Source organism: Geotrypetes seraphini, chromosome 4 (genome assembly GCF_902459505.1).
Source record: "Geotrypetes seraphini chromosome 4, aGeoSer1.1, whole genome shotgun sequence".
NCBI lineage: Eukaryota > Metazoa > Chordata > Amphibia > Gymnophiona > Dermophiidae > Geotrypetes > Geotrypetes seraphini.
The window spans coordinates 285,371,463-285,398,956 of record NC_047087.1 but is presented as its reverse complement, the minus strand read 5'-3'; the positions used below and the strand labels follow the sequence as shown (position 1 = coordinate 285,398,956).

At 43.5% G+C, this 27,494-nt stretch overlaps 1 protein-coding gene across 3 annotated transcripts in view; it reads right to left on the bottom strand.

Annotated features, from left to right (window-relative positions):
• The window catches only part of SLIT1 (slit guidance ligand 1), a 606,757-nt gene that overhangs the window by 146,143 nt on the left and 433,120 nt on the right, over positions 1-27,494 (bottom strand). For all 3 annotated transcript variants that reach the window (XM_033941251.1, XM_033941252.1, XM_033941253.1), the window contains 7 exons: positions 22,905-23,068; positions 20,033-20,056; positions 15,100-15,244; positions 14,324-14,398; positions 9,573-9,716; positions 5,090-5,233; positions 2,868-3,034 (listed from right to left, as the gene is read on the bottom strand). In XM_033941251.1, the coding sequence (XP_033797142.1) occupies positions 2,868-3,034; positions 5,090-5,233; positions 9,573-9,716; positions 14,324-14,398; positions 15,100-15,244; positions 20,033-20,056; positions 22,905-23,068 (863 nt within the window). The remainder of the gene's footprint in view (positions 1-2,867; positions 3,035-5,089; positions 5,234-9,572; positions 9,717-14,323; positions 14,399-15,099; positions 15,245-20,032; positions 20,057-22,904; positions 23,069-27,494) is intronic.

Sequence of the window (27,494 nt, the reverse complement as noted above, 5' to 3'; positions counted from 1 at the left end):
AAATAGATAGCTAGTTTCTGAAAATTTGATATACAGTATAGTATATTTGGAGCATAAAGGGCCAGATGTACTACATGGTTTTCCCATTTTGTGTCTATAGGACAAATGCTTAGTCTGTCTCACAATCTATATACAAAAAAGACACAGTTTTAAGGCAAATAACATGCCAAAGTAGACATTCCCTCTGTATAAAACATGAAATGCTACTCAAATTGTGTATACTACAATGCTATGAGATGGGTTGCATTGATAGATCATTTTGCTTGGCAAGTGACCCTTTATATGGGTATAAAGGGGCCGATATTCAAAGGAGGGTATGTAGCAGCACTAACTGTAAAGGCCTCTGAGCGCCATGCCACTCTCTGGACAGTGCAGGAAAGTCCTTGGGCACAGCAGAGGTTAGTTTCAGACGTCACAAAAAAAAAAAAAAACAGGAGATACCACCTTCACAGATCGTGAAAGCAGAAAACAAACAGCGAAGATGACTGATCGGTGTTCAATTTCCTTGATTGAATGAAATGACTCAACACGATCATGTTTCGGTCCCAAAGGGCCTGCCTCAAGAGTCTGGATTCTAACCGTTTGTACTCTCCCCCACCAAGACAGATGTAAAGGGTTCAGCAATAAAGATCTTTCATTTACTTTCATCGTTTCCTCCAGCGTTTTATGAATCCAAATACCTAAATATTTGATACCTTCTTCTTTCCAAAGAAAGGGAAATGGATCAGACAATCCTTTTGGACAATGTACATTAAGCGGAAGAACCTCTGACTTACTCCAATTTATCTTATATCCTGAAAACTTCCCGAATCTATTAATCAGATCTAGTAAATGTGGAATGGTAGTTTCAGGATTTATGTTTAGATTACAAATACGAGAAGATGAATGCTGATATGTTGGGGCACAGCAAATTATTTAAATTGGTTTGGGGCCCGTTGACATCGTTTGTTAATTCAACATACTGTAGTTGTCTTTGTTTAAATTTTTTATTTTATACATATCCAGGACAGGGTGGGTGGGGGGGGATATATTTCTGGTTCATTTCTTGATCAAACTGTTGGAAGGGAGGGGAGGGATATTTATTATCTGCATTGTTATTGATGGAATTTAAGTGCTTATTTTGTTACTAATGTATATATAATTTGGGGCACTTTGTTTTAGTTTTGAAAATTAATAAAGATTAAAAAAAAAAGAAAAAAAGAGTCTGGATTCTGAATGAGGCATTAATGAACATAAAGGTACATAGTCTTCTATTGCTGGTTCTCTAATACAATCTAAAACATTCACATATATTCCCTTGAAAGATCTGACCATAAACATGAGTAGAATGAAGCAGTGGATGTTATAGGCAGCCACAAAGCAATGTCATCTATAAAAGTCCTCAGTACCACATGTGCTGTCAAAAGCGTATGCCGCTGTCTGTGTAAATGAAAGTGAAACCTTTATGTTCATCGATCCTTCATTCAGAATCCAGACTCCCGAGGCAGGCCCTTCGGGGCCGAAACGCGATCGTGTCGAGCCATTTTATTCAATAAAGGAAACTGAACACCAGTCAGTCACCTTCGCTGTTTGTTTTCTGCTGGCTGTTTTCAGACAGCATGCAAAACATCTGCCCGAGTTAGCAATCTGAATATTGCCACTCACCAGAGAGCATTGCCAGTCAATGCTGAAAGTGGAAACTCAGCTCCAGAATGGTATCCGAACACAGGTACCGAATATCTGGTGTTATTTTAACCGCAGTGGCCTGTGATTTTAAGCAACGCCGACTGCCATCGGCTGAATATTAACCCAGAAGTATTAATCCTTTGTAATGTGCCCTTTATCATTGTGTCTAAGAGTCTATGTAGTAGTCCACAGTGCTCGTACTTTCAGCCACATTAAGAGCAGGCCTTCCCAGGGCTGTGCTTAGATCGGGGGGGGGGGGGGGAGAAGTAAACACATAAGACCAGATTCTGTTAATGATGCCTACATTTGTAGGTGCCTAGACGTATCAATCACACAGAATCATGCCTACCTTGTAGGCATCGCTAATGTAGGCCTAGATTTACCACGCCTACAATACGGGTGTTTACAGTGTAGGTGTGATTCTGTTACCGATGCCCAGCAGCACCTAACTTTATAAAGCATCCCTGATCCACCCATAATCATGCCTACAAGGTGGTAAGCACCTGGGTGTAGATGCCTACCTACAGACTTAGGTGCCCACCACCCAATTAACCTTAATTTTTTGGGTCATTAAGAGCATGTTAAAGTTTATTAATGATGTCATTAACTCTAATTTTGACATTGATTTTTATTGACGTAAGCGCCTACACTTAAGGCGCCACGCATAGAATTTCCCCCTTAGGGCCCAATATTCAGCTGGCAGTGATCAGCATTTTGCTGACCGCCACCACTGCTAAACCCAGATATTCAATTCCAGGCCATGTCCGGGCACCGGCATTGAATTTCTGGGTTTACGGAGCTGGCTAACACATAACCGGTTAAGTGCAAAATTCAGCGCTTAAGGGGCTATGGGTTACCACATAAACACCCCCCCCCCCCCCCGGGCTAAATGCTCTGACGCTGCTCATAGGAATTCTATGAGTGTCAGAGCATTTAGCACCCGGGCCATAGTAAACACCTCTATCCTGGCTTAGTAAAAAGAGGGCCAAAGATAGGACTGACTTTTATGTGATCCTATTTATGCAGTTGATTGAAAGTACGCATGGTCCTTCTTTCAGTATGGACCATCTGTAAATTATCTCTTTGAGCCGTTACCATTATGAGTGCAGCCAAGACTCCTGGTATCCCCACAACAGCCCAAGTCCTGCCAAACATTATTTCTTAACCAACTCCTATTAAATGACTGGATGGCGGTGGGTTACCTTCCTCACACCTGAAGTCGGGGAAGGCAACATCTTGTAGGGGGATTTGTCTTAGGAAGTCTGGGTTTTGGCAGCGAGGGTTTCCAGTCACAATCTTCCTCTTCCTTAGCCAGTCTCCCAACCAGGCAAGCTGGCAGTTACAATTGAATGGGTTGGCCAACAGGTTCCTGTACAAATAAGGAAGAAAAGAATGTTGACACTTTCATAGATTACCTGGTGGTGTCTTTTTCAAAATGTCTCTATCCATGGCAACAGTATACTCACACTGCATAAAAACTGACTTGGAGGGTCTCTCATGTACAGTTCCACAAAGTGAGCTAATAGAGTACCTTTCTGTATTTACTGAGCTCCTCACAAAAACACGGTTCATAGTCATAAGCGCATGAGACAAACGCGCGCTGACATTTCAGAGCGGACAACTGAGCGCAAGATGTGAGCACGCCGCTCTAAAAGCTTCTTTTAAAGGGTTCTGACGGGGAGGGGATTTGGGGGGAACCCTCAGTTTATTTAATAGTGTTGGCGCTGCCTTTTGGGGTGTTGGGGGTGTGGGGGGGTGTAACCCCCCATTATACAGAAAACTAAAAAAAAAAAATAATAGGTAAAAAGTTAAGTTTTCTGTATAAAGTGGGGGGTTATACCCCCCACACCCCCCAACATGGCAGCGCAAACACTAATAAGTGGGGGGTTCCCCCCACACCCCCGTCAGAGCCCTTTAAAAGAAGCTTTTAGAGCGGCACGCTCACGTCTTGCGCTCAGTTATCCGCTCTGACATATCGGTGCGCATTTGTCTCGCACGCTTTTGTCCCATCACCCAAAAATACATAGGCATCATATATTTAGCTTCTAATATGGCACTCTCCAAATTTCAGGTAGATTGGATTTAGAGGGTCTTAGAAAATCTGTGCTTTTATTGAATCCGTGGATGTGCATTTGGCACGCCTTCTGGATTCAAGCAAAGACGCAGAAAGGAAACTTTCACACCTCTTGTGCTCTGTGACAACCACCTATACTGTCCTGAAAGATCAAAACATATGAACTGTTGTGAATGTAAATATGAGAAAAGTCCAAAAGACAGATTTCTTTGAATAAATCCCCAAGATGTAATTCTTGAGCCAAATCAGAGAATGACAAGGGACCAAAGTTTGTCCCTGCCCCATCCCCACAGGCTCTGCCCCTTTTCCCGCCTCATCACCACAGACTCCACCTCCATCCCTACAAACTCTGTCCTCATCTGCACAACCTTGAACACTTATGATTTTATATTTAAATCTTTTTATTAAAGTATAAAAATGGACAATATTCTGTACAACTGTTTATAAATCACAAATAGAGTCTTCCATTTCAATCTGACTTTCGTACAGCCTTTCCAAAGATTCAGTGGCCTGTGTTTTTATATCATCTGGGAAGGTAATTGGATTGCCCTTTAGACATGGGTGTAGAAGAGAACCTAAAATAAGTGTTTATTAAATGTTGGAAATGTTCCTTGATGCCATCAATGATGGATGAAATCTGTTACAGTAAGATGCATGAGCAGCTGGGCACATGATGGAAGGATGTTGCAGATGGTAAAAGTCTGATCAGCAGACAAGACTCTTGTTGCCACATCAAAGGCAGACAAGACACAAATTATGTCATTTAACAGTAGCTCATTTAAATCCAAAAGCAGCTTCTGCAGGTTTTTTAATCATTGAATTCAGTTGCCAATTGTCTAAGAAGTGTTACGTTTTTAGAGCATGACATGGGGACAAAATCTGTCTCTCTTCTTGTCCCCACCTCATCTCTGCAGGCTCTGTCCACATCCCTATCCTCTCCCCGCAGGCTCAGTCTCCATCTCTGCCTCATGTTTAACCACGGGTACCCATACCCGTGTCATTCTCTAATCCAGACTAATACACTACTGTGTTCTGGTTTTAACACATCTTCCATTTATCAAGAGATACTGTATTCTGGACCTTTGCCACATGCTTGGAAAATGCATCCAAATGTTAAATGGCTTCCATATTAAGAAATATACAGTCCCCCCCCCCAAAAAAAAATAAAAAATTAGAGTATGAGAAATCACTGGTGATCTCCCGCTGTCAATCCAGCAATGAATTTCTGGTCTATTTTTGGCCAGCTGAAACTTAGCCGGCTCAGCCAGTATTCAGCAGCTAGCTGGCTAATTCTCAACAGCCAAAGGTAGAGCACCATTTTAGGGGTCTCTATCTGGCCAGTGAACTTACAGAGTTGAGAGAGACTGCAGGGTGTCAAATGCTCCTGGGGAGATGACACTAATCTGGTTATCATACAGTGAGAGCAGCCGGACATTTCTCAGCCCTGTGAAGCTGTCATTGTGCACACAGTTGATCCGATTATTCCGCAGCATCCTGCAAAGTTCAGAAATAATAATAATTATTATTATATAGTTTTGTGCTTTTTTTTCAGTTGTCTTTATCTATGTTTTTCATCTTTAGCAATTTAATGAAAGCATTATGAAAGTGATCCAGTCTCTTTTTTCTCGTCTCTTGAATAAGGTTAATATAATAACTTCTCCCCATGATGTTGCATGGACTTTTTATCTTGTAAATTGCCTTGAACCTATTCTGGAGAAGTGCGATATAGAAATCCTGATTAGATTAGATGAGGCAGAGTGCTGAATATTGGCATTTAACTGGAACGCCTCCAAAATAGCCCACTTTTACTTAGACATTGACCACTAATTTTCAGTGGCAAAAACAGTTAAATGTCACTGAAAATTTGTGGATAGTCCTGAGCAATCAATTTAACTGGTCAGTGGCCGTTTCTGGTTAAAAATCATTTTGAATATCGAGCAGAATATGGCAATTCTTGTGTTCTGGCTTTGATTTGATTCTAGAAGCCTTAACCATCCTTCAGCGATAACACTGAAATTTCCAGACTTATTGATAACACCTATTGATTAGGGATTCCAGTCCTTGGGACACATCCAGCCAGTCATGTTTCCTGGGTATCCTCATTGAATATTCATAAGACAGATTTACATGCACAGTCTCCTTTGTATGTAAATCTATCTCATGCAAATCCACTGTGAATATCCCGATCATCTGCCTGCCTGGGTGTTTCCTGAAAACTGGGCTGAGAACCCTTGTCTTAGAGGGGCGCCATAATCTGTAAACCCCGGTTGACGATGATCATTGCAATAACCGAGCTAAGTAAAGTAAACATAGGGGTCCTTTTACTAAGGCGCGCTAAATGCTAATACGTCCATAGAGTATAATGGGCGCGTCGGCATTTAGCGCACGCAAATCGATTAGCACGTGCTGAATTGGTTGGTGTGCCTTAATAAAAGAGGGGAATAGTGCGTGACTGCAGACAAGAACCAGTTAGCCCGTCTAGTCTAACTCATTTGTCTTCCTTTCTAGTGCTTTTGAATTTTCAATAGATGAGCGTATAAATTCCCCTGTCGTCCATCACCACACAAAACAATAACTTGAATTTAGGGCTCCTTTTTCTAAGGTGCGCTAGGCTTGCGTTAGTATTTTTCATTTAGCACGTGGTTTGTGCGCGCTAATCTTCAGCGCGTGCTAAAAACGCTAGCGCCCCTTAGTAAAAGGAGCCCTTAGTGTCAAAACAACTGAGAAATAAATCTTTAGAGACATATTTATGCGCATTGGCTGTAATTCAATGGTACAATCTATTTCTAAAGAATCACCATGGCATATATCATACACAGTAAAAAGTGCTGTCTGGCCTCTTTGCTCTGGGCAAGCTCTGTGTCAAATCAATCTTTTATATCCTTTTAGGTTGGCCATATATTAGTTGTTATGAACTGGAAGGTGACAGAAAATAGGATCTTATCTTCCCTTTACCTCCCACCATGAAGGTTCATAGCCCAAAGGAGGCCTCTTCTGATTGAGCTGTATAACAGGAAGAAAAAAAGCTGGCCCCAAAAGGGTTTGATATTGAATAAAAACTGAACTCAGATTTAGGAATCTATGCCAGGTGCTTAAATTTGTTTCCTGTTTTCAGCCAAATTTAGGAGCCTAAGGAGATTATTTTTGAAGCACATGGATGTCTCAAAATGCCCACATGGATGTCCATGTGCTTGAAACATCCAAGCGGTGGCATACTAAGGGAGGATGGGGGGAGCAGTCTTCCTAAGGGTGTGGCACCCCTCCTTCCCTCCACCCCCGCACGCCTCTCTCTGCTGCACACACGCATCCCTTTGCCTTTCCCCATACATTTTGTTTTCTTCCCCGGCATGAGGTTGCTACCCACATTGGCATCGGCGCTCTCTCCGACATCACTTCTAGGACCCCCGCCTAGGAAGTGACATCAAAGGGTGAACCGACTCGGATGTGGGCATGCTGCTCACACCGGCGAAGTCAAAAAGGTACAGGGAAAGAGAAGGGGGCATGCACATGGTGGGGGGAGGGGGCAGGAAAGAGGGTGGGGGAGGGGCGCCACCACCCCGGGCACCGCTCACCCTTACTACTTCATTGCATCCAAGTCCCAATTTTGAAAAGGCAGAAAAGGGACATCTAGCACTGCAGCATGTCCAAATAGCAAGGGGGCGTCTTGTGGGGGGTGTTTTAGGAGGGACTAGGGTGGGCCCAAAATTAGTAAGTCCAACAGTAGTTACTGAATGAGAAGGCATGTCCAATTTAAAAAGAAGGATATCCTACGTTAGACCTGTTTCAGACACATTCGGGGTACGAAAAGGTGCTCTGATTAACAACTGGTCACTGCTCAATCAGTCTACAACCTAAGTTGAACCTGTGGCAATGGAGGGTAAAGTAATTTCCCAAGTTCACAAGGAGCACTGGTCGCCGTACATGAAGAAGGACATGGTACTACTCGAAAGGGTCCAGAGAAAAGTGACTAAGATGGTTAAAGGGCTGGAGGAGTTGACGTACAGCGAGAGATTAGAGAAACTGGGCCTCTTCTCCCTCGAACAAAGGAGATTGAGAGGGGACATGATCGAAACATTCAAGGTACTGAAGGGAATAGACTTAGTAGATAAGGACAGGTTATTCACCCTCTCCAAGGTAGGGAGAACGAGAGGGCACTCTCTAAAGTTGAAAAGGGATAGATTCCGTACAAACATACGGAAGTTCTTTTTCACCCAGAGAGTGGTAGAAATCTGGAACACTCTTCCGGAATCTGTCATAGGGGAAAACACCCTCCAGGGATTCAAGACAAAGTTAGACAAGTTCCCCCTGAACCAGAACGTACGCAGGTAGGGCTAGTCTCAGTTAGGGCACTGGTCTATGACCTGGGGGCCACTGCGTGAGTGGACTGCTGGGAACGATGGACCACTGGTCTGACCCAGCAGCGGCAATTCTTATGTTCTTATGAGCAGCACTGGGGAAAAGCAGGATTTAAACCCTGGCTTCCCTGGAAATATACACATACTTGGGTTGGTGATGGTCAATGCATCTTCACAGCTGGTAGAAGGAGTGTGGAGTTTGCTTCCCACACCTAGGGGAGAGGAACTCTCTAGTTTATGGTTCATTTTTTTATTTACTATACCACCCTCTACGTCTTTACAACTGAGATGAAAAATCAATGCTTCCTCTTAGATGATGGAGGTCACTACTTCACACAATGGAGGGAAGAGTATCTCTGTTTCCTCAAAATTGAGATGGTGGATTCCATGCCGCTTCATAAATGAAGAAAGGGGGTCTCTGACTCCTCATACAACACCCTAAAATGGGCTCTGCCTTCTCAGTTATCAATTCAGATGAAAAGAATTTCAATGCCCAGGATCCTTATCGCCTATATAATAATAATAATAATAATAATAATTGTATTTTTGTATACCGCCATACCCAGGGAGTTCTAGGCGGTTCACAACAGTTAGATGAAATACAGACAATGCGGTTGAGATTGAGGAACATAACAAAGCAATCATGAAGTCAAACTAGTTATACGTTTACAATTTAAGAGAGGGAGATTAAGTACATTACATACAGTGAGTATATACGATGAATTTAAGAGGAGACAGATGCATACTAGTTATACGTTTACAATTTAAGTGAGGGAAAAGATTATATATAGTACATACAGTAAGTATATACAATGCATATAAGAGAAGATGCATACAAGCTTTAGGAGGTGGGGAGTAACAATCTTAAAAAGAAAGGGAAGGGAAGGGGTGGAGAAAGTTAAGGGTCATAATTGGTCAAAGAAAACGACAAAAGGAAACCAAACCAGTTATGTGGCTGATGAATGGACCCATTTGGAACTCATAATTCAATAGAGGAAGAGGGGGTTTGGGGGATGGTAGTTTTATGGCTTGGACACATCTTGAAGGAACCACAGATGTACCCTGTAGTATTGATCTGTAGCAATTGAAGGGTGAGGGAGTAATCTCTGGGAGGGAGGGTTATAACTTTGAGGTTTTGCTGGAGTTGGTTATCTACCAGACTCTGAAGATTTCCTGCTCGGTTACTTCTTTTTAATTGTTGTTTTGCACAAATTAAAAGTCTTTTTGTTACTTGTTGCCATGGTTGCACCAAGTAATAGCTTAGCTGATATATTTGCAAAAGTTAATAAAAATTTAAATTAAAAAAATTCATTGATAAAAAAAATGTATAGACATGCAGAGAAATTACGCAGATGCCTTTAAACAGCTGGATCCAGCAAATCATTGTAGCCTCACTTTCCCAGCACTTATGATTACACATTAGCAAATATGGGCACCCCTACTCTGAGCCTTTCTGGTTATCCTCAGTCAGTACTTACAGGGTTCTCAGTCCTCCCAGACCTCGGAACATTCCACTTCGTACTGATTCCAGGTGATTGGCTGTCAAGTGTAGCTCACTCACAGATGATGCTCCCTCAAATGCTCCATCTTCAATCTCAGTGATCTTATTGTTGCTTAAGTTGCTGATGAGAGAGTCAGAAGCCAAGGAAAGAATCAGATTCTGGTGGATTTTTGTCCTCTGTTATCATTACCAGAGCAATATTCCATGATACCATCTACCACAAATGCTTGCTATTGACAGTTGTGCCATTACCAAGTCTAAGACTCTTATTTTAGATAAATATCTACAGGGTGAGGTAATAAGAAGTAACCCACTAGAGCAGGGGTAGGGAACTCTGGTCCTCGAGAGCCGTATTCCAGTCGGGTTTTCCCCAATGAAAGCAGTGCATGAAAATAGATCTCATGCATATTCATTGGGGAAATCCTGAAAACCCGACTGGAATACGGCTCTCGAGGACCGGAGTTCCCTACCCCTGCACTAGAGCTTTTTGCTGTTTCATCAGCGACCACTTGGAATTTCAAAATTAAAATTTGCAGTTTTATTTGTTATTATTATCTACCTTTATGTGCCAAGTAGAATGAGATTATTTTTAAATATGGCAAAGTTACAGACTGTTTAGCATGACCACCCAGTGGTTTTTGCATGTTCAAAAATGTTTGCACTGTTAAACTACCATTATTTGAAAAAAAGAAAATGGGGCACCAGCTACAGTTAATGGTGTCTTAGTGACATAGACTTTTGTGTTGGATGCAATGGTGGGAAGCTCCACCGAAAGCTGCAATCGCTGAAGTTTCAAGTTTATTTAAAATATTTGATATAATCGCAGTATCCAAATCCAATGCGATTTACAAAACTAAAAATAGAAAAAATAAAAAATTTCCAACAAACAGGACATTAAAGACAATTATGATGTAAAAACACTGATGAAGAGGAGGGGGGGGGGGGGGAAAAACGGATTAAATACAATTCGAAAATAAATTAAAAGGAAGGGTAAGGAAACAAAAGGTTGGGGAACGGTACCCACTTAATTTCTACTTAACAGTGTTCCTTGTCCAGATAAATTCCAGGGAATGAGATAATGTGATTATGAAAAGGGTCAGTTAAAGGCGTCCTTAAACAGCCAGCTTTTTAGTAGGCCTTTAAATTTAGTAGATAATTTTTCTTCTCTTATATTGAAAGGAAGTGAGTTCCAAATTTGGGGAGCTGTAACAGAAAAGATCGAATCCCTCCTTGAATAAATAATTTTTAGTGAGGGAGTTACCAGCAGGGATTTTTCTTCTGAACCACTCCAGACGACCTGAGACAGCCTACCACAGGGAGTGATCGACAAGGCTATTAAGAACTTCTCAAAGGGCTAGATTCACAAAGCAAACCGATTGTGTACCGATCAGGTTGCGACCCCTTTTCGATCCGATTTTACTCTGGCCCGATTCACTTACCTCTCTGCCGATCTGATTCCGATCTGCGCGTGCAAATGAGGGGAATGACATACAAAGTAGGCAGGGACGCGATTCACAAAACAAATTTTGCAAACCGACTGGGCTGGCCGATCAACCGAAGAAGCGACGGCTGGGGACCAGTCACAAACGTCCTTTCCCACTCTCCAGCTCCATTGCTGCCCTGCTCTCTGCCCTTCTCCTGCCTTTCAGCCTCGCTACCCCAAACTCCCCCTGCTCTCTGCCGCCCAGACTGATCTCTGTTGCCCTGACTCTCCTGCTCTCTGCCGCCTTCCCTGCAGTGCGAGCCTGCATGTTTAAAGCGGGGCTGCACTACGCAGTGCAGCCCCGCTTTAAACACATGGGCTCACATTGCAGGGAAGGCGGCAGAGAGCAGGAGAGTCAGGGCCAGTGAGTTTTAGCTGAGCTTCCTATCCAATCCCAATCACTTACATGTAACCCAGCAGCAATAGAGAAAAGGGCTCTTGTGCATGGAGCGTGCCTGGCGCTCATCCCAAGCAAACTGTTGCAAACTTTTTGATCGACAGGGAGCCCGAGTTTGAATAGGGGGAGTTTTAGCCGAGGCTGCTGCCACCGGGGATCGCCCTTCTAGACAACTAGTTGAAGAGACAGGAGAATCAGGGCCCCAAACCCCCCCCCCCTAAAAAAGAAAAAACAACACAGCATAAACGAACAGGAACGCATGTGCAGACCATTTACAGGGAAAGCAAAGGGTCTGCGCATGTGTCAGGATTGCACACTAGCGATCCCTCTCGGCGGTTGGAGGCCCCCATTAGAATATTACTGGTTTGTGAATAATCATCATTTTTTCTCTTCTTCTATTCTTTTTCTTCTTTATGGCACATCAGGAGGGGTAGGTAATGGAAATAATATTACATAATATGTTATAATATGTTATATAATGTGTATATGGTGATTGGAAAGCAGTTGAAGGGTGGGTGGTGGGGGAGGGGGTAAAAATATTATTAGAATTTTATGTAGTAGATATAAAAGTGATATTGTGTAATAATTTGTTGTAATTTAATATTTTGTGCACTTGATGTAAAATATGAAAATGAATAAAGAATATTAAAAAAAAAGATTATTACTGGTTTCTGAATCCATCGGACCTGCCCGGATCGGACACGAATCGGTCACAATTGGGCAGGTTAGTGAATCTAGCCCAAAGTGACTGAAAACTTGTGTTAAAGGTATGGGGGGATACTTTTTGAGTATTTACAATCGTTAATTGTATGTATATATTTATTAGGATTTACTATACCATGTATTCCAAAACGAGGATCTAAGCGGTGTACAGTATCATTTAAATGATGTTATTTTACAGTGTTTTATCTTGAACATTTTTAACTCACAAAAAAACCACTTGGGGGAATTTATCAATGGGTGTTAACCACTTTAGCACACACTAACAATTATCACATGTTACATGCTAAGACACCTATAGGAATATAATGGGTGTCTTAGTGTTTAGCACACGTGCACTAAATCGGTTAGTGCCTCTTGATAAATTCCCCTCCCTAAATGTTGTACAATAGTAATACAGTGTTCCCACAGTTGTTTGCGGTCGGTGGTTCGCGGTCCCGGTCATTCGTGGTATTTTCCAACCGCGAACCGCCAACAAAGAGAGGACAGCTGGAGAGGCAGGAGAGAGCAGCCGGAGCGCTGGCAAGTGCAGGAAATCACTCGCTGTATGCTCCGACCACCTCTTCCTGCTTTGACATGCAGCTCCTGATTGGTAAGGCCCGACTTAGTGCAGGAAGAGGCGGTCGAAGCATACAGCGAGTGATTTCCTACACTCGCCTGCGCTCCGGCTGTTCTCTCCTGCCTCTCCCACTGGCCTCTCTAGTCTCCCCCAAGAAAAAACGTATTTGCGTTTTTTCAAGATTTGCAGGGGTTCCTGGAATGGAAACCCCGCCAATATTGGGGGAGTACTGTATATACTGTAAGTATGATGACTAAATAAGCACATAAAATTTCTTGTTGAAATTCAAAGCAGTTGCTGAGAAAACAGCAAAAAAAAACTCTAGGAGTTACTTTTATTGCCTTACCCTGTGCATGTAAATAGTAGCTTTTGCTAATTCTCCCTTTCTATTCACTCCCTCACCTCAGCATCTCTTTCCCTCCCTCCCTCCATTCTTCCATCCTATGGCCCAAGTTCATGATGCCCTCCCTCCTTCCTTCCATCCTTTGTCTGAAGTTTGTGCTCCCTTCCTCCCTCCCTCTTGAGTCCCAGTGGGCCCCTCTCCCTCCCTCCCGTGTCTCAATGTGCCCCTCTCAATCCCTCCCTCCATTCTGTGTCCCAAGTTCATGCCTCGCTTGCGCTGGTGTTTATCTTCTAGCTGGCTCCCCCTTCCAGCTGCAGTCGCTGCTCTTCACAAAGCTGCAGGCATTGGCTCCTACGTACGATCTGTGGCTGACCTGGAAATCTTCCTTCTGATGTCAGAGGAAGCTTTCGATGTCAGAGGGAAGCCTTCAGAGTCAGCAACATGTAGGAGCCGCTTCCCACAACTTTGTGATGAGCAGCGACTGTGGCTGAAGGAGGAGGGACCCGGCCAGAAGGTAAACACATGTGGGAGGGAGGCACGACCTTCGGACACAGAATAGAGGGAGGGAGGAAGGGAGAGGAGCATGTCGGGACAGGGGAGGGAGAGAGAGGGGTGCATTGGAACACCGAAGGTAGACTGAGGACCCCCGTTCGTAAGTACGAGTCTGACATAAGTCGAATGTTCGTAAGAAGGGGACTTCCTTTATTTGTAAAATGGCTGTTCCCACTGCACATGCTAGTACTCCAGCAGGTATCTTAGAAAAGCAGAGTCTTTTATAAAATATGTTAAACTGAGTACATCCCAACCTGAATGTCTCAATTCCAGTCTCCATGTTCTATGTAACTTGGGCAGTCTTTTTGTACCAGGCTGTGACCTCTTGATTATAGCCATTAAACAATGTGTAACCCCCCTGGAGGAGCAGAATAATAATGTACCTATGGAGAGCCCACCTACATTGTGACCCTATTTGAGGACTTGATCTACAGTTTGGGAAGCTTATGTATCCTCCACTCAGACTATGTTTCTCATATTTTACCTAAGAAATAGGTGTCCTGAGTCCTTCCAGAATGCAGAAATCTCTTTCATGGTTTGCCCTTTATATCACACTCTTGAAGCTATTTACTCATGCTAACACAGAGTTTATAGATTACCAGATTGTCAACAAAGAGCATTTTTTTGTCTTTCTTTGAACTTGAGTGCATAGCTCCATGTCCTTTGGCACTCACATTTTCTTCAGGTGTGGCAGCTTCCTGAAGAGACCGGTAGCCTCCAACACTGACATTTCGTTATTGTTTAAGCGTCTATGGTAGAAAGAAAGCAAGAGAAAAGTAAGACAGAAAAAGCAAAACATTTCAAAGATGGAAAGAAGTGACAAAGAGCATCGACCACCCCCCCAAAAAAAGGTCCTTGGCTATATGAAAATTGACCCCCAACATTAGATTAAAAAAGAAAGATGGTATGAAACCCATAAGAGGCATGATACTAACCATTTGATATTTCCTGGTTTTGCTACTGTAATTGAGTGGGATTTTTTTATTTATTTATATAGTTTTGCCACACAATCCTAGAGAGTTCAGTGAAGGTCTGAGCTTGTGTGCAAGCAATGAGCAGGGGCAAGATCTGTTAAGAGTAGGACTGGTTAGGATTTACAGCACATTATGGGATGTTGTTGGGAGTACAGCTCATTTACAGTTGCAGTGGATTGTGGGATGTGTAAAAGAGTAGGATTAACATAACAGTTCTTCAGTGATTTATCGAATGTGCTTAGGTAAAATGTAAAGCCAGCTATCCTCTTCATAACCTCTAATTTTTTATTATGTCCTTCCCTCATTTATTGAATTACCTGTAAACCGTGCCGAGCTCTATCTTTATGGAGATGATGCGGTATACAAACTTAAGGTTTAGTTTAGTTTTAGTTCAGGTAGAAGATTCCCCTAGAGTTTTCCAGTGGATTATGGGATAAGTTAGGGGAGAAGCTCTGGTTGCTTTGGGCTTCACTTACAGTTCTGCAGTAGACTGTGGGATGCGATCTGGAATCTTGGTAAGTTTCAGGTTGGAGCATTCTACCACATTGGACTCACAACGGCACTTTGGTGGACACACCACATCGTTGTTACAATCACTGTTTAGCTGGTAATCCTCCGTCCCTGACCCAAGATGAAAAGAAACAACAAGAATGAGCTCTCAACTCACAGAATTTATTGGTTAAACACACGGAGCATTTGCTGAACTACAGTGAAGGCCTAGAACAGACTTACAGCCGAGATGATAAGATTCAAAATATTGCAGAATTCAAGTGTGTATAGCTTAGTCAAACTGGGACCTTAGCAGGGGTCTCAAAATCCCTCCTTGAGGGATGCAATCCAGTCGGGTTTTCAGGATTTCCACAATGAATAGAAACATAGAAAAAAGCAGCAGAAAAGGGCTATAGCCCACCAAGTCTGCCCATTCCAAGTATCCCCTCCCCTGAATTTACTCCCTTAAATATCCCACGTGAGTATCCCATTTTCTCTTAAAATCCGTCACGCTGCTGGCCTTTATCACCTGGAGTGGGAGTCTGTTCCAATGATCCACTACTCTTTCGGTGAAGAAGTACTTCCTGGAGTCGCCATGAAACTTCCCTCCCCTGATCTTCAGTGGATGCCCTCTGGTGGTCGAGGGTCCCATGAGCCAGAAGATATCATCTTCTGACTCGATGCGTCCCGTGATGTACTTATACATTTCAATCATATCTCCCCGTTCTCTTCTTTCCTCAAGTGAGTACAGCCGCAATTTTTTAAATCTTTCTTCATACGTGAGATCCCTGAGCCCCAAGACCATCCTGGTGGCCGCTCGCTGAACCGACTCGATCCTCAGCACGTCCTTTCGGTAGTGTGGTCTCCAAAACTGAACGCAGTACTCCAAGTGAGGCCTCACCATGGCTCTGTACAACAGCATCACAACTTCAGGTCTCCTGTTGACGAAACCTCTGTGGATGCACCCCATCATTTGTCTTACCCTGGCGGAAGCCTTCTCCACTTGATTGGCAACCTTCATGTCCTCACTAATGATCACCCCTAGGTCGCGTTCCGCCGTGGTCCTAACCAAGGTCTCACCATTTAGTACATAAGTTCTACACGGGTTTCTCTTACCCAGGGGCATTATCTTGCATTTTTTAGCATTGAAGCCTAGCTGCCAAGTAGTTGAATATGCATGAGATCTATGTGCATGCACTGCTTTCAATGCATATTCATTGGGGAAATCCTGAAAACCCGACTGGATTGCGGCCCTCAAGGAGGGACTTTGAGATCCCTGCCTTAGTGGAAGAGTGAGCAAGATGACAATTTTAAATGAGTAAGGCCTGTGACAAAACAGCAGGATGGTCCGAATAAGCAGACCGGGTGTGCCAAAAAGGATTCTTTTCTGCCCAATACCAGACTCCATTCCAACTGAATGAAATAAGATATGATATAATCTTTTCTTCTTCATATTTCAGAATAATCTTATTAAAATAATGAAGATTTATTAATGTTTGGAAGGCTCACTATAAGAAATATGGGGTGTTCGAATCTTAAGGTCTCAGTGTTTTTTAATGGGTGGAAATGTGATTACATGTTTATGTGTGGGCTCTAGAAATTGTGAATTACTGTAAACCACTTTGAACTGGCTGGTTAGTATAGATCAGGGGTGTCAAAGTCCCTCCTCGAGGGCCGCTATCCAGTCGGGTTTTCAGGATTTCCTCCATGAATATGCATGAGATCTATTAGTATACAATGAAAGCAGTGCATGCCAATAGATCTCATGCATATTCATTGGGGAAATCCTGAAAACCCGACTGGATTGCGGCCCTCGAGAACCAACATTTGAAACCCCTGGTATTATAGATAGTATAGAAATTTTTAATAAAGACATTAAAAAAACAACAACACAATTCAACATTCATCTGTATTGTGCACACCATTGACACTGTAGGATAATGAGATTACTTGTAAAACATGAAACAAATCACACAAAGATAAAATCACTGATGATAATATATCTTTCCTACTGCTAATGCTTTAATTGGTAATTATACCCCAGATGCTCAGTGATATGCAAAGCCAAGTGCCAACACAGACACAGCCTAGAATGCCTCATTGTTACAAAGGTACCATCTGATTACTATTCTTTTATTATGTGACTGAACTGTTACCACACGGGATCAGAAAATAGCCTGATATTGAAGTTTTCATCCATTACCAGCCAAGAACATATCATTAAAATGCTACTGCTAATAATAGGTGATTTTTTTAACTGTGTCTTTATTCATATACCGAGTTTTAAACTGAATAATGTACTTTCTTCTTCATGCAAATTTTGAGAACAAACCACGTCTCATGAAGTAAGTTGGGTTCTAATAATTTCATCTCCAATATATTATAATGTAATATCTTTCAAGAGAGCCATATATAGCAATTTTGAATCTATGCATAAGAACATAAGAATAGCCTTACTGGGTCAGACCAATGGTCCATCAAGCCCAGTAGCCCGTTCTCACGATGGCCAATCCAGGTCACTAGTACCTGGCCAAAACCCAAGGAGTAGCAACAATACATGCAATGCACTTTGATGCATTGCTCTTATGAGGCTTAAGATATATCCAGGGCTTTTCTTGTGCTGGTATGCGCCAGTATTGGCACCTTTTTACTTGCTCCTCCTCCCTCCCAGTGGCTACAATCTGCATTTCCACACTTCGGTCCTCTAAATCCCTCCCCCACCCCCATCTAAAATTCATTTTGGCATTTGAAAAGTCATTGTCGGCAGTGACCACTTCTCTCTACCATGGCCTACCTCTCAGAGGCAGACAGCGATAGAAAGAAGAGGTCGGGCTGGTGGCAGGGCGGCATTTGGGAATCACTGCCGCTGCCACATTTTTGAAACACCAAAATGAAGATTAGACTTGATGGGGGGAGGTGAGGATAGAAGGGGGGAAGATGACAGACCTCATTCAGAGGTGGTTGAGAGAGAGAGAGAGTGAGAGAAAGTTAGTGTGTGAGCAAGTGAGTGAGAACTAGAAGCAGAAGGAAGAGATGTTGGACTCGGTGGGAGCTAGAAGGGTGGGAGGAAGAGATGTTGATGAGGTTATGGAAGGGAGACAGATTAGGAAAGGGCAGAGGGTGAGATGGAAGAAAGGGAGAGGTATAGCTACTGTAGGGGCAGAGCCATAGTGAGCCCGCCCCTCAGGTTGCATCAGTACTTTTTTCCTATTAAAAAAGCACTGGGTAAAGCCGTATGTTCTAAAAGCACAAGCTTACTCAAACTTTACACTTTAAATAACAAAAAGAATTCTTATTATATGTGGAAAAATGGTATTCAATTCCTTAGACGATATAAATCATCTCCAGTGTACAATTCTCCTAAAACTTGAAATCATGCTTCTCTGTAACTCTAGAAGAAAAGTCTGCTGTCAGGCTCAGAAGAGACCTGTATGAGTCCAATATTCAACATTCTCTAATATTATTCTTGAATAAATTTTGGATGTAAACTTAAGAATATTAAGAAATACTTTTTCATGGACATGGTGGCAGATGCATGGAATGCCCTCCCAGTGGAGGTAGTGGGGATGGAATAGAGACTGAATTAAAATGTTATGGGATAAATATAAAGGATCCCTATATACTAAGAAGAGTGAATCAAATCAAAACTAAACTGACTTTCTCATTGTAAAAATGGCATAGAGGGTGTAACCTGAATGGAGAGTACGTATTACCCTAAACAAATGCACATAAGGGTATAATCTCCATGGCTAGGGTTACCATATTTTTATGGCAAAAAAAAAAAAGAGGACACGTGGCCCCACCCCATTCAACCCCCCCATCCTTCTCCGTTCCGCCTCAGTCCCGCACATACATGACCTCATCTCCTCTTCTTCCTGGAGCTTGGGGGCCACGTCTGAAGGGCGTCTCAGTATGTGTGGATGTGACGCGATGATGTCACATGCCTGTGTGTGATGTCATTGCATCACATCTGTGCATGCTCAGAGGCCCTCCAGATATGGCCCCAAGCTCTGGCAGAGCCGGGACCAGCCAAAACCCAAAGTACCAGGTTTTCTAAATCCATCTGGATACCCAGAGAGTCCTCTAAAAAGAGTAAGGGTTACCAGCCATGTCCTCCTTTCTGAGGACATGTCCGGGGGTTCGGATGGCTTTTCAAAACCCAGCACATGTGCAGATGCTGTCTCAATGAGCAAACAGGTTGAGGGGGCGGGGCGTGACTCGGGCAGAATGGGGCGGGCTTGGGGGGGGCGGGACCATGGGACCGGATTTTAATTTACAAAAATCTGGTAAGAGGACATGTCCGAGTAAATCCAGACATCTTGTAAGCCTATCCATGGAAAAATAGGTACAATTCTGGCCACCTTACTGGGTAGACTAAATAGACCATAGACCAGTGTATATGTGCCATTATTTTAAAACCTCTAAGAAAACTTCTGTTGCAAAAACCAAGGTGCACAAAACTTGTGGTTGTGGAAATGGGTTTGAGGGCCAAAGACCAACTAGATCCAAGAGGCCAGCAACCTCCCAGTTTAGCTGCTCCCGACCTAGGACCCAGATCCCAGTGATGTAAACCTGCCACGTCTGGGCCTATTTGTAAATCATGGGAAGGCATATTATTATTATAACTCAAGACATTGAAATGCACAAAGGCATAAACTTGAATACTCATACACACACACACAACTTGTATGCATGCAAACAATTCATACACACCTACAGTATGTAGCCACATATTTGTTTGTCACACGTTTTCACCTATAGGCACTCAGCACTCATATGCAAGCTCTCCTATAAAATATTCTGAGGGATGCAGTTGTGCAAATAGGCACACAGAGATTTATGAAGACACACTCACGCACATTCAGGATTCTGAATCTGAGCAGCTGAGTATTTTTAATAGGATTTCCTCTAGTATCTTACCTGGAATAGAATACTGTTCTTTAGCTGTGGAGAGAAAAAATAAATCTATTCAACAGCGGAAAAATCACTCAGAACACTGCTAAAGAAGAAATGTATTGCTGAATCATGAATCATTCTATTTTCTCAACTCTGACTTTAAAACTTGTTTGTAATCAAGCCAAAGGCTTGATTAAAAAGAACTTCCAAGTGCATAGGGTTACCATATGACTCTAGCAATGGAAGTAAAACCCGGATGTCTCAATCCATCCTCCTTTTCCTGGAGCCATATGGTAACCCTACCTGTACACGTTACATCTTATGAGCTCCAGAAAGAAAAGAAGCTCTCTTTGGCGGTCGACGGTCAAATGCGTGCAGACAATCCCGTGCAATTACGCGCAAGACAATTGCAATTTGTCTTGTGCTCGCAATACAAGTACTATGGTGAGTGTTAGCAGCAGTGGCATAGCCATGGAGAGAACGTCTCCAATACTATGGCAGTCAGTACATGGCCCATGGGGGTGCTCAAGCCCCGCCAGTCAAAAAGTTCCTCTGCCAAAGCCCAGCCCACACTACCTGCAACAGGAAGTTGGCAGGGTGATCTGGCAGTGAATGCAGAACTTCCACACATGCTCAGTTCATATATTCTGGGGGGTGGACTGGATGGGCATTGCCCATGCATTTCCTCGCTGAGCACTACTCACCTGGCGCTAGCAGCGCCCTCGTACCCATGCCCATCCATGGCTACACCACTGATCCCCACCAGCAAAAGTATGATCAGGAATGACTAAGAAAATGCTTGCAACAGAAGAATAAGTGGGGAATGGGATAGACCACGTCAACCTTGGGCTAGACAATCTTTATTTCAATAAATTCACAATGATAATATATATAAATTAACTTCAAAGTTCACATGAAAATGTCCAACTGTATTCAAGTCCTGATATGGATAGATGTGACCCGACACGGTCCATGTTGCAGCCTCCGAATGGAGGCCTGCCTCAGGGGTATAGTAGATGAAGTCTGCCCACTAAATGTCACTCCAATGCTGGGAAACTTAAGAGTGGAGGCGTTTGCACATGCTATAGCATGAACTCTGGTCAGGGTACAGGACTCTAGCAAATAGCATGAAATCGGGCACTATAAAGACTTTTCATGACATCATAGTATATCTAGATATATTTTGTAATTTCTATAATCAAAGTCTTGAATGGCAATTCCTAGAATAAGGGTGAGGATTGGGAACCTTCTGGATCAGACACATATGACAGATGAGAGTTCTTTGACACCTCCCAAGCAGTTTGCATCAAATATTCATTCTTTAGAAGAGAATTCACACTGGAGTATATCCACTAAGTCCAGTGTATGAAAAGAAGGTGTGTTTGAATTCAAAAAAGCATGGGATTGGCACGTGGGATCTCTTAGAGATAGATAATGGTTACTACAGATGGGCAGACTGGATGGGCCATTGGCCTTTATCTGCCATCATGTTACTATGTTTCTATAACTATAAAGTTCTATGACATCACAATGCAGGTGTAAAGAGCCTTAGCCAATAGGGAGAGGAGATGCAAATGTTAAGAGCCTTAGCCAATAGGGAGAGGAAGAGATAATGGTTACTGCCCTCCCCCAAGCCACTACCACCACCATCGGCATGGTATTCATATATGTATAGTATTAAAGCATAACTTATGCTATGAGTTTATCTTGTTGAGCAGACTGGATGAACCGTTCAGGTCTTTGTCTGCCGTCATCTATTATGTTACTATGTAATATGCTGTATTTATCTTAGATTTTCTAGACCACTGGATAAAGCCCTTCCACTAGCTTAGCACCTACATCCAAACATGAACACGTATAGGATTCAGAGATGCAAAGGGCCACTATGGAAAATGCTGACAGGGGAATACAATACAGAAATGTTTGAACACAGAAGAAAGTCAGATTAGTATAGCAGTGTTTAAGAAATAACTGAAGGGCACCAGCTTATACAGTAAATGACGGCAGATAAAGACCTGAACAGTCCATCCAGTCTGCCCATAAGTTATGTATTTTTTAAATGGGTATGATTAGATTAACTTGTCTCGTCTTTGATATTTCTGGGCCGTAGACTGTAAAGTCTGGTATTGTCCTAGGTTCCAAATGCTGAAGTTGCCGTCCAAGCTTACTCCAGCCTATCCAACCATCCCGTTGTTTTGCAGGACATCTACCATAAAGTCTGGCCAGTAACACCCTCATGTTCATTATTAGTGGAGTTCCCATTGATGCCCACCTCAGCCCGTCCTACACCGAGTCACCATATATGGGACACAGACTGTGCAGATCTGTCCAATACCGGCCTTAGTTCTTTAATTTACATCCTTCGTTTTCTACTTAGAGATCCTCTATTTTTATCCCATGCTTTTTTTGAATTCCATCACTGTTCCCCTCTCCACCACTTCCCTTGGGAGGGCATTTTGGGCATCTACCACCCTCTCCGTGAAGAAGAATTTCTATTGCTCCTGAGTCTTCCTCCTAGCAACCTCAAATTATGTCCTCTAGTTTTACCATTTTTTCTTCTCTGGAAAAGATTTGGTTCTATATTAATGCCTTTCAAGAATAGAATTGCCTTTAAAGAGATTGCCATTACTGTCAGTGGTTTGATTCCATCATTTCATTACTGTCATACCTCTGATGAAGATATTTCAAAATAGGACCACATCGGGTGTCTCTCCTTTTTTTAAATCAATCAAGACTCTGAGCTTTTATTTATCTTCCTGCTGGTTAGATCTGCTTTCTTGTGAGACATTTGGATAGTGCCTGGCTGCACTTGTTGACTGCAAGTAAAGGCTTGCTTTGGGGGTGGAGGGGTGGGGGAAGGGGCTGGTTGTATTGCCAGAGGGGCAAAGCTGCTTACCTGAACACCGGAATTTTTTACTTTTAATCTGGCCAATGCGTTTGTTGGCGAGGCGGCGTGGGCTGGCACAACGCGCTCCACTGGTCTCAATCGGGTTGGTTCGCAGGAAGTCCGCCAGCCACTTCAGGTTACAGTCGCAGATGAACGGATTCTGAGCTAAATGCCTTCACACACGAAAATGGGAAAGGTTGGGAAAACATTTGCGCACTAAACTTAAAATACAGTACAGAAATGAGTGACAGGAAGAGGAGGATAGGAAAAGGCTTGATGCAAAGATGGATATATTAATTTTTGATTCAGATGGCCAAAACCAAAATCTCAGTAGGTGGCAGATTGAGGGCTGCAGTGGTTGAAGCTAGAGCCCCAGCACCCTGGGGTTGTGGGTTCAAACCCCACACTTCTCCTTGTGACCCTGGGCAAGTCACTTAATCCCCCCATTGCCCCAGGTACATTAGGTAGATTGTGAGCCCGCCGGGACAGACAAGGAAAAATGCATGAGTAACTGAATAAACTAATGTAAACCGTTCTGAGCTCCCTTGGGAGAACAGCATAGAAATTTGAATAAATAAATAGTATGAAAAGTTTCAGCCTCTGAAAACCAGAGCAAGTATTGTGACATCATAATGCCTCATTCCACCAGTGCCTAAGAGCCAGTGATGTCACAATGGCTTCATTGTTCTATACTTGGCTCACTTCTGCTACATTTTGATTTCTAGAGTGGCGCAGTGGTTAAAGCTACAGCCTCAGCACCCTGAGGTTGTGGGTTCAAACCCACGCTGCTCCTTGTGACCCTGGGCATGTCACTTAATCCCCCTATTGCCCCAGATACATCAGATAGATTATGACAGACAGGAAAAAATGCTTGAGTACTTGAATAAATTAATGTAAACAGTTCCAAGCTCCCTTGGGAGAACAGCATAGAAAACTGAATAAATAAATATTATGAAAAGTTTCAGCCTCTGATAACCAGAGCAGGTATTGTGACATCATAATGCCTAATTTAACCAATGCCTAAGAGCTAACCTCATCAGTGATGTCACAATGGCTTGATTGTCTTATACTTGGCTACTTTTGCTACATTTTGATTTCTAGAGTGGCGCAGTGGTTAAAGCTATAGTGTCAGCACCCTGAGGTTGTGGGTTCAACCCACATTGCTCCTTGTGACCCTGGGCAAGTCACTTAATCCCCCCATAGCCCCAGGTACGTTAGATAGATTGTGAGCCCACCGGGACAGAAAGGGAAAAATGCTTGAGTACCTGACTGTAAAACCGCTTAGATAACCTTGATAGGCGGTATATAAAAACCTAATAAAACTTGAAACTATCCAGCTGATTTTTAAACACACGCTACCCTAAATCATCGCATCCGAACACTCAGTTTGTTTTGCAGTCAAAAGCATGAGCTTATACATTTCATCATGATGGTCTAAAGCCGTGTATCGCAAACTGCGTGCTGCAGCACGCTAGCTTGCCTCCTGAGATTTCAGGTGTGCTGCGAGACGCTGCGGAGGAGGAGAGGCGCCGGCGCTGGCTGACGGTGATGGGACTAAAGTGCGCGGAACCATCGTGTGCGGACAAAGGAGCTCAGACAAATGCATGCAGGACGTAAGTGCGCTGGATTAAAAGTTAAATTTAAAGCGCTCCGAGGGGGTGTGTGGGGAGGAACCCCCCCAGTTTACTTAGATGTGTTGATGCTGCCATTGGGGGTGGGGTGAGGGGGAAACCCCCCCCCACCCATACACACTTAGAGAGGAAACTGTAATTTTTCCCTAAAACAGGGAAAAATTATACTTTCCTCTGTAATGGGGGGGTCCCCCAAACCCATCAATGGCAGCACTAACACTTCTAAGTAAACTGGGGGGATTCCCCCCCACCCCCCTCAGAGTGCTTTAAATTTAACTTTTTATCCAGCTCGCTGACGTCCTGCGTGCATTTGTCCGAGCTCTTTTGTCCTCGCGCAATTGTCCCACGCTGGCTGACTGCCTACAGGCCCCTCGTACCCGTCCTGTAATAATAAAAATAATAATAACTTTATTCTTCTATACCGCCACAATCTTGCGACTTCTAGGCGGTTTACAGTCAAGAGAGCTGGACATTCAGCGAGTTACAATATGCAGATAGTCAGAGGAAATACAGAGCACAGAAACTTTAAGAAAGCGAAAAATAAAATATACAGTTTGCTAAGAAATTTCCGAGAGGACCTGTTTGAGAGAGGTCAGGAATTACAAAAAAATACAGCGAATATTACAATATAAAGTTTGTTAAGAATTTTCAGAGGGGACTTTTTAGATGAATGGTCCAGAAATTACAAAATACAGTTTGATTAGGATTTCAGAGGGGGCATATTGGGAAGGTGCAGATTCTATTTAGGTGACATATCTATCGAATAAGGCAGTTTTTATGAGTTTTCTAAAAGCGTTGTAGGTCAGTCTAGTTCAGTGGTTCCCAAACCCTGTCCTGGGGGACCCCTAGCCAGTCGGGTTTTCAAGAAATCCCTAATGAATATGCATGAGAGAGATTTGCATATAATGGAAGCGACAGGTATGCAAATCTCTCTCATGCATATTCATTAGGGATTTCTTGAAAACCCGACTGGCTGGGGGGTCCCCCAGGACAGGGTTTGGGAACCACTGGTCTAGCTTTATTAATGTAGTTGTCTAGCCAATGTTGTTGTTGTTTGTTTGCTTGGTACGCGAAGGCAATCAGCCAGCACTGGCGCCTCTCCTTCTCTCCGCGTGTCTTCCCTTCCGGCTCCCCCCCACTGGCGGCTCAGGGCCCATGTGGAGGGCCTTTGTTCATGCGTGGAGGTCAATGTGATGATGTCATGCATGCATGTGACATCATCGCATCAACGTCTGTGCACTTCCAGATGCCTTGAGCCGTGGCCGCTACGTTTAGTGTGCCGCAGGACGCTGGTCTAACGTGCTGACATAAGCTAGTCTGCTTCCATGTTTTAATATTACCAGTATTCACATTACGGGGGTAGTTCTCTATAGAGCACCTAAAGTACGGCACCAGAAGAATATAAGCTAAGCGCACATTCTATAATGGTAGCTGCGTGTGCAATTGCCCTTATAGAATTCTAGTGTGAGTCTGCATTTTTGCACCTGACTTTAGGCACGAGCACGGATTGAAACGAAGAAACCTGACGGGAGATAAAGGCCAAATCACAGTTTCTATCTCCACCCCCCACCACCACCAGGAGACTAATCCAAGCATCTACTGCCCTTTCTGTAAAGAAATATTTTCTATACGGATTCAAATATAGGGATAACAACTTATAACCTTGTACCTTAATTTATACTCCCAATATTATTGTAGGATTCTTACATAGTATAAAATCTTTAAATAAAACACTTCTCTTAAATCATCCCTTAAGCAACTCTCATATATTATATATATATCCGCTATAATAAAACCCTTAGCGCGCATGCGCTATTGAAACTTTGTGCGGCCGTGATCCCTGATCCGTGGCTCTGTGTCGCCGCATGCACAGTAGGAGCCTTCGGCGGTTTGTGACGCATGCGGTGGTTTCCCCAGCAACGTTCCCAAGGAGCATTTGCTAGGCCGTCCCGCTTCGATAATGTGAAGCGGGCCGGCCTAGCAAAAGCCCCGAGGCTGCCCGGCCTAGCGGATGCTGGACAGTGAGCAGGTAAGGGAGAAGGGCTACTGCTGGACAGGGGAAGCAGGGAAGGGGTAAAAGGAACGGAAAAGGACTAGTGCTGGTCAGGGGGAGCAGGGAAGTGGTAAAAGGAACGGAGAAGGGCTACTGATGGACAGGGGAAGCAAGGAAGGGGTAAAAGGAACGGAGAAGGGCTACTGCTGGACAGGGGAAGCAGGGAAGGGGTAAAAGGAATGGAGAAGGGCTAGTGCTGGACAGTGGAAGCAGAGAAGGGGTAAAAGGAACGGAGAAGGGCTATTGCTGGACAGGGGAAGTAGGGAAAGGGTAAAAGGAACGGAGAAGGGCTACTGCTGGACAGGGGGAGCAGGGAAGTGGTAAAATGAACGGAGAAGGGCTACTGCTGGACAGGGGAAGAAGGGAAGGGGTAAAAGGAACGGAGAAGGGCTACTGCTGGACAGGGGAAGCAGGGAAGGGGTAAAAGTTTCGGAGAAGGGCTAGTGCTAGACAGGGGAAGCAGGGGTAAAAGGAACGGAGAAGGGCTACTGCTGGACAGGGGGAGCAGGGAAGGGGTAAAAGGAACAGAAAAGGGCTACTTCTGGACAGGGGGAGCAGGGAAGGAGTGCTACTGGACATGGGGGAGGTAAAAGTAAGGGAGAAGGGAAATCAGACAGGGGGCAGAGAGAAAGAAAGAAAGAAAGAAAGAAAAAAAGACAGACAGACAGAAAGAAATGCCTAAGTGTACAGATCTATTCTAGCACCCGTTAATGTAACGGGCAAAAAAACTAATATATATATATATATATATATGAATCATCACCACATCACCAAGGTTCCTTCAATAACCTGCTACAATCCTGCAATAATACTGGAATAAATATTCTCTTACATTTACTCGTGAACCTATTACCTCTCAGCTTCATCCTATGCCCTCTCCTTCCAGTATGCCAGCCAAATGACCAAGTGCCTGCA